The 7,442-nt window shown below is 33.8% G+C and overlaps 1 protein-coding gene across 1 annotated transcript; it reads left to right on the forward strand.

Moving 5' to 3' along the window:
• Positions 1-276: 276 nt before the first annotated feature.
• LOC143599073 (palmitoyl-acyl carrier protein thioesterase, chloroplastic-like) lies at positions 277-5,550 on the forward strand (the record flags this gene model as incomplete). The annotated part of the gene is made up of 5 exons (XM_077077127.1): positions 277-405; positions 2,436-2,557; positions 3,395-3,511; positions 3,604-3,775; positions 5,351-5,550. Coding segments are annotated over exons 1-5 (740 nt in total), but the record flags the coding sequence as incomplete, so codon positions are not given.
• Positions 5,551-7,442: the final 1,892 nt, after the last annotated feature.

The raw sequence follows: 7,442 nt of genomic DNA on the forward strand, positions 1-7,442 counted from the left end.
ACAAAAGAAAATATGCTTCTTCATGTTCTTGGGGTTTGAGAGTTCAAACCAACGCAAACGTTCCAACGAAGGTAAACGCTACTAGCTATAGAAATAAGTCGCAAGTTTTGTAAAAGAATTAATTAGAAGCTAAATTAGTTTGTTACGACACTAAAAATAGTATATCTATATACATATATCATATCATATTATATACTATACTATAATATATTATGACTACTTCATAATTTTATGATGCAGTGGAGGATGCATAATCATAATATTAGTCATCCAGCTATGGATCTTAATGGTTTAGGGTGCAAGGTTGATGATGACTCTTTATTTGATCTAACTTTTACTGTCAGATCCTATGAAATTGGGGCAGATGGAAAAGCTTCAATACAAACAATAATGAGCTATTTTCAGGTATGACAATTTGTTAACTAAAAATATTTTGCATGTATATATTTGTTAGAACTAAAAATATTTTGTACTACAGAATAAAGGGTTTTCGATGAAAAAATCCTCGGTGATATGTCAGTGAAACTCCATAGGAAAATTTGGGCATGGGTAACGGCCAACGAACATTATCGACAGATTACATACCGTGTCAAAAAAAAAATTGCGATAGATTTTATGTTACAAATTGGTCACATACTCCTACGGAATTTTTTTAATTAGCTGTATATATCTAAAAACATATTTGAAATCACATAATACATGAAGACACAAATCAAACTAAAACAGACTACCGATCTGTTTGAGTTGTTTTCTAGTAATTTTTATGGTAATCAGTACATAAACGTACTCGCTATAGCAAACTATAGTGAACCAAAAAAAAAACAATCTTATGATAACCAAAAATGTATTGAAGCCTGTTCGGTTGATTGGTTAGGTCCAAGCCCACCACACCATACCTACACGCTGCGGCTGGTACCAACCGAAAGACAAAAATCAAAAAATATAGGCCAATTCGATTTTAATAATTCCAACTTAATGTAGTTGGTCGATAATAATCCTAACTTAGAAAGTAGCTGTCACTGGTCCCAACTTTCACATTATTTGTTATATTGGACCTCCGTTAAAAAAAACTTAATGGCGCTAAAGTTTTTTCCAAATTTCAAATTGATATATTAGGGCTTTTGATCGGAATGAGAATACAAATCGATTGATGTAAAACTTAACTCGAAACGGTGCTCCAAACTACTTGATTTTTGTGAATTAAAAGTTTAAATACCGGAATTGAAGCATCCTTTAGTTGTTTGGACCACCGTTTTGAGGTAAATTTTACATCAATCGACTCATATCCTCATTCAGATCAAAGGCCCTAAAATCAGTTTGAAATTCGAAAAAAGCTTAACGTCGTTAAGTTTTTTTTAACGAAGTTCCAATGAAAACAAGTTGTGTGAAAGTTGGGACCAGTGACAACTATTTTTTAAGTTGAGATTATTATCGACCAACTGCATTAAGTTGAGATTATTAAAATCCAATTTGCCAAAAATATAGTTCGGTTAATTGCTTAGGTAAGTCTATGAGTTACACACACACACATATATAGGATTTTAATCAAATACAAATGAAATTAGCGTGTTAATTGTGAGAATCAATTAAAGTAATTATATACTTAAGTAGAGTAATTATGTATTTACATCATTTACATAATTACTCTACTTGTATATATAATTACTCTACTTGATTCTCACAATTAGCATGCTAATTTTATTTGTACGTTAACTTTCCCATATATATATATACACCTAAGAAAAAAAATAAGACCGGAAAAACAAATAAAGTTGACCAATCAAAATCAACTATTGCTCAAGTTGGTTTCCTTTTATACTGTGTGTGTGGGGTGGGGGGGGGGGGGGGGGGGGCTTTACCACTTAAAACGTCCCCAAGGCATTAGGCACCCCCTCTCGGGGCGGCTTGGGATGCTTGGATGTGTGTGTTTGTTGGGGGGGGGGGATAAGGTTGAGAGAGAATAATGGGGTAATTATTCATGATTGGGAGGTGCACATTATCCACTACACACCTTTTGTGTATAATGCCCCTATGGTGATATGTTACCGCATGGTGCACAACGCCCCCATATGGGCATTATCCATTACACACGGTCTTAGAGCAACTGTAATGGAAGAGTTGTGGGTGACATTTTGGTCCGAAACTTTTCTCTACACCGTCCCTCTTAAAGTTGTTGGTTTCAAAGTGTAAACAATGTTGGAGGAGGGTGGCATTTTGGGTTGTTAAGTACTTGTGTGTGTGTGTTTGTGTATGAGAGAGAGCGAGAGAGAGAGAGAGACTAATGATTGGAGAAGAGTTATGGGTTTTTTATCACTTTTTTGCAAAATTCTCCACTACTGACGGGGACGCCATGTGTCGCATAACGCCCTTATATGGAGACTTTAGACTACGCACGGTCTTAGATTGTTAATTATCGTCGTTTATTGGGTTTACAGGAAGCAATCACTAAGATTTTAAAACGAATAGGAGAAATAGGTGACGGCTCGGATTCTACCTACAAGAATCTAACTTGGGTGCTAACAAGGATTCAGGTTATAGTATATCGTTATCCAACTTGGTAAGAGACTAATGCACGTTGCTGATCTATAAGGCAATGTGTAGTGGGACGATATTTGGGGCAATATCGGCCCAATGATGCCATGAACACCGCCCCGCCCCCTACCTGCGGTTTGGGGGGGGGGGGGGGGAAGTGCATGTCGCTGGCTTGTGTTTTTAAAATAATAACACCCTATGTGTGTGTGTAATATATATACATATGTACGATGTATTGAGGCAATATTGGGCTACAAACCACTACACCCTAAAATGAAAATTGTCCATTTGCTGACGTGATGCCACGTGTCAAAAATTGCCCTCGAATGTAGCCCCTCCACTTCACATGGCCTAATAGTACACCTTATAGCATGGTTGTTAACATAGTACACCTTATATCATGGTTGTTAACATAATCTAATCCTTATTTTCAAGATTTTACAAGTTTCTTAAATGAAAACGCATTTATCATACGTAAGACCTAAACTACTGAATGTTCATATTCGGTGTGATAAAAAAAAATTAGTTATAGAATTATTGTTTGTAGTTAACTAGTTTATTATAACCAAGAAAGTGTTTATTACGAAACCGACATTAGTAAGAGAACCGCAATAACTGTATAAACAGTGGCATTTTTTTTGTTGTTTTAATTATGACATATAAGACAACCGTGTAACTGATTACCTGTCTCTCTTTCTAAACCTTGTTATATCCGTTAAGCACTACATACACGTGCATTATGCAGCTGTTGTGTTTTTGTACTTGTTCAAGTGAACAAATTACAAGATCCTTGTATTCACTTGTGATTTCAAGCTTATTACTTAAACCTTGTTGTATTTTGGCATGTTTGAATCAATTACAGGAGTGATGTCGTTCGGGTCATCAAACCTTGTTTGACTATTTCCGGGAAACATAGTTTGCGCTGGCATATGTTGATTTGTGATTGTGAAACAAGTGAGGTATTGGTAAGAGCTACAAGGTAAGGAAAAAAAAACCCTTTGAAATACATGAATTAGAAGAATAAGATAAAATGTGATCAATTATTTTTAAGAAAAATGAAATAATGTGTAGTAATACGGCGGTGATGAATAGATCGACAAAAAAGTTGTCGAAAATTTCTAATGAGACTCGAGCTAAACTGGATGAATTAGTTGTTGAAAAACCTCATGTCATTGTCAAGGATACAAGAATATTGTCGAACCTAGATGAGGCTATTGCTGATCATATTTGTAGTGGTTTAATGGTGAGTAGGGTTTTTCATGTGGCAAAACCCTATGGATCGAGGGCTTTGACAAAAGTTTTGGCTCGAACTAGTAAGGGTGGTTTTTGAGAGCCTAAACCGCATCGACGGGCAGCCGAACTGGCGGTTGGGCCGTTTTTTTATGAAGGAAATGATACAACTATTATATCTTCCAAAGTTATTAAATTGGTGTACTTAGAAAAGAGCATAACGTTTTGCATTATAAATACTAAAAGTTTATGAAAAAATAGTGATTTTTTTAAAAGAATGAAATTGATTAAGCTAAGAACATATATAATATATAAATATTATAACTATAGGGTAAGGTTAAAATGAAAACCCACTTGAGTTGTGAAAACCCGCGAAAACCCTATGTAACGTCGTTTTTTTTTTGTTACATGTAATATATGTTGTAACATTTAATACAAAACATCAAAACATCAAAAAAAATGTTTTGCTATTTTTAACATTTTTTTACTAATTTTTATATGTGTTTTCAGGAGAGGGAAAAAGTTATACTTATATTTACATTTTTTATTCACTTTAATTGTGGACCACAAGATTTAAACATTAATTAAAAACATGTGGTTGAGAATGTGTTTCTAGAGTTTTCACAACTCAAGTGGGTTTTCATTTTATACTTAGCCTATAACTATATATATGTGTGTGTGTGCGTGTAAAATTGTTGGATTTCTAAACATGAATAATTCTTATATATATTTTTCGTTAAATTTATATAAACTAAAAATAATTTTATCCAATATCTTTTGGTATTCTGGCTGATTCAGTTTACCAACCGTGAATCATAATTTGAACTATGAAACCTGACTATTTAAACTGTAAAACGAATCATGAAACTCCTAACCCTGCCAAACCATCCGACTTGGCTTGGTTTGGACGGTTCGATTAATTTCAATAATTTTATTAAAAGCCCTAGTCTTATCAACTTGTTAGATCGGTTGGGCCATCTATAGGTTTCTTGTTTCTTATTTCTTACGTAACCCTTTTCATGTCGTGCATATACTTACATGTTTTGTCAAGATGGAGCGATTTGGACTTTAACAAACATGTTAATAATTTGAAGTATTTTGATTGGATCCTCGAGGTAAGCTACCTGTTTTAACTTACTATAAGGCTAGACAGCGTAATTCCATATCTAAATAAAAGATTTTTATTGGCAAACTAATTATTAGCAGAAAAATTATTAACAAAATCTTAAAAAGAAATGAAAATTCGGTTTATAAATATTGTCGGAGGAGGCAGCTTACCCGATACGAAAAAGAAAAAGAAAATTTGGTTTATAAATATAGTTGGAATCGCCATCTGTTTTTAGCTTAATTAACAAAGATTTCTCATTAAACTCAAAACGATTGCAATAAAGTGGCAGGCAAACGGGCAACAAGCTGTGCCGCTACCCCCTTTCAGATAGCAAATTCAATCATACTAAAAATGAATCTTTGACAGATGTCTAAACATTTAATTTTTCTTTTTCTCTAATCAAGTCGGTCAAGCCATTGATGAAGTGCTCTAATTTGTAGTTTTGTTATGGATTGATTAGATAGTTGATTGTTATTGTAGAGTGTCCCAGAGTCACTCTTGAAAAACTATGAGCTTGCTAGCATGGCATTAACATATCTTAAAGAGTGCAAAAAAGATTGTATTTTGCAGTCATTTACTTCTGTATTAAGAAGCGACAACGATGGTTCTAATCATGTTGATTGCCACCATATGCTTCAACTTGAGGAAGATGGCAGCGTGGCCGTGAAAGGATGGACAAGGTGGCGCCCGAAATTCCAAAAAAGTTAGGAGTCATCATGGTTCTGCAATTCAGCATATTATACTTCTTCTAAAGGAATACATTGTAGTAATTTGTACATGTATGTGTGCTATTTATTGGTTTGTAACATTGGGACAATGGTTCATGAAATAACCGGCGTATGCCATACTATTTTCGGAAGAAGATAACATTTGTATATGTAATGTCGGTAAGCTTAGGATCGCGACTCAGTTGTTAACTGAGCCGGCTTGGCTCAGTTTGAAAGTAACTTGAAAATTTGAGCTTGACTTCGGATCCAAAAAGGTTTGAGCCAACTTGTTGCTTGTCGAGCTAACTCGTTATTTTTATAAATATTGGTATATAAAAGGTGAAAAAAATAATCTGTTAGCATACACATAATAGAAGATTTATTAACAGGAGAATACGACACGGAACACAACACACTTAGACATTGGTATCATAAAATTTGTAGATTTAATTAAAATTTATATGATAAAGCAAATATGAAAACACCTAAGATAGAACGATTTTGAAAAGTTAGTTAAGCATAAAATATATTATTTACATAATTACATTCCTAAAGGAAGTTCGTTGTTAATAATATTAACTACAAAATTAAAGTTGTAGTTTAAGATCAAATGTTGTTGGCTCACATTGAACACAAAACATTTGCCATGTTAGCCCCTTAACGCCTCAAACACTACGCAGTGCTTGTTAGGAGAGGGGGGGGGGGGTGGATTTTTCCTTCCCTTCTTCATTCACATCAATGCCCATGAATGCCAAATCAAGTGGAGTCCACCCCAAAATGCACCAATCAAACATTTTTTTCTTTTTTCTTATTTTTTTATTTAATTTCCAGTTAGCTCACAACGCATAGTTATAGGGTTGGTTAGTTTAACGGATTCCTGCCTACGTTGCATTGACATGACGCTTTAACTAAAGTTTATTCTCTAGTTAGCCCACAACACATAACCTAACTAACTTATGGTATTTATAATCAATATTATTCAACCACTATGTTCGATATTTAATAATATAATTAGCACGTGTGTGTAAAAGATAATTAAGGTAGTCAAATTAATAAAAGATAATTTATCTCTTAAACTCTAAAAATTTAATGTAAAAAGACAATCTCGTTATCCTCAAATGTGAGTGTAATAGTATAACAAAATGAACTAGCATAATAAAATTACGTTAGCTGTTTTTAGAGTCGTAGCCCACTTATGAAATTGCCACTACATGATTTTTACACATTAACTCACCGTGTATATATGTGTGTATAGTCTAGTGAAATCTGATTTTGTTTTAAGTTTTAAAATCTGATTTTGTTTTAACTTTTAAAATTTGATCAACAAATTTGATTAGTTCTTTAATTTATTAAATTTAACGGTAGAAGTTAACAGTTGGTTATAGGACGCACAATGTGACAGCATAAGAATGATGTCCACAAGTTGCCCTAAATATAAAGGACTTAATTTGTAATTAATATATATATATGTAGTTTGCATTATTATAATCATAATCAATTAATCACAAGCAAATATAATGATGTGTTGTGCTGGGGGACACCCCAAATACCCCCCTAATACGCCGCGTATAGGTATATATGCGGAGCATTAGGGGTTGTACAACCTAGGACTGCAAAAATTAGTCCTAGGTGGTCACCTCTTACTATGCACGCTCCGTAAGTTCTATACGGGATGTATTAAGCCCATTTGAATTATTGGAGTTCGGCTCCTCCTCCATCTTTCTTCTTTCTTTCTATTATTATATATACATATGCTCAACGACGTCTCTTGAAACACACATACACGCAACACAATTTTTGATCTGATAACATATATACACAATGTCATGGTTCAACCATTTATTTCCAGAATCGAATGAGGAGAG

This window comes from Bidens hawaiensis, unplaced genomic scaffold (genome assembly GCF_021521415.1).
Source record: "Bidens hawaiensis isolate Kalapana, Puna unplaced genomic scaffold, B.hawaiensis_p1.1 tig00051459_1, whole genome shotgun sequence".
NCBI classification, from domain to species: domain Eukaryota; kingdom Viridiplantae; phylum Streptophyta; class Magnoliopsida; order Asterales; family Asteraceae; genus Bidens; species Bidens hawaiensis.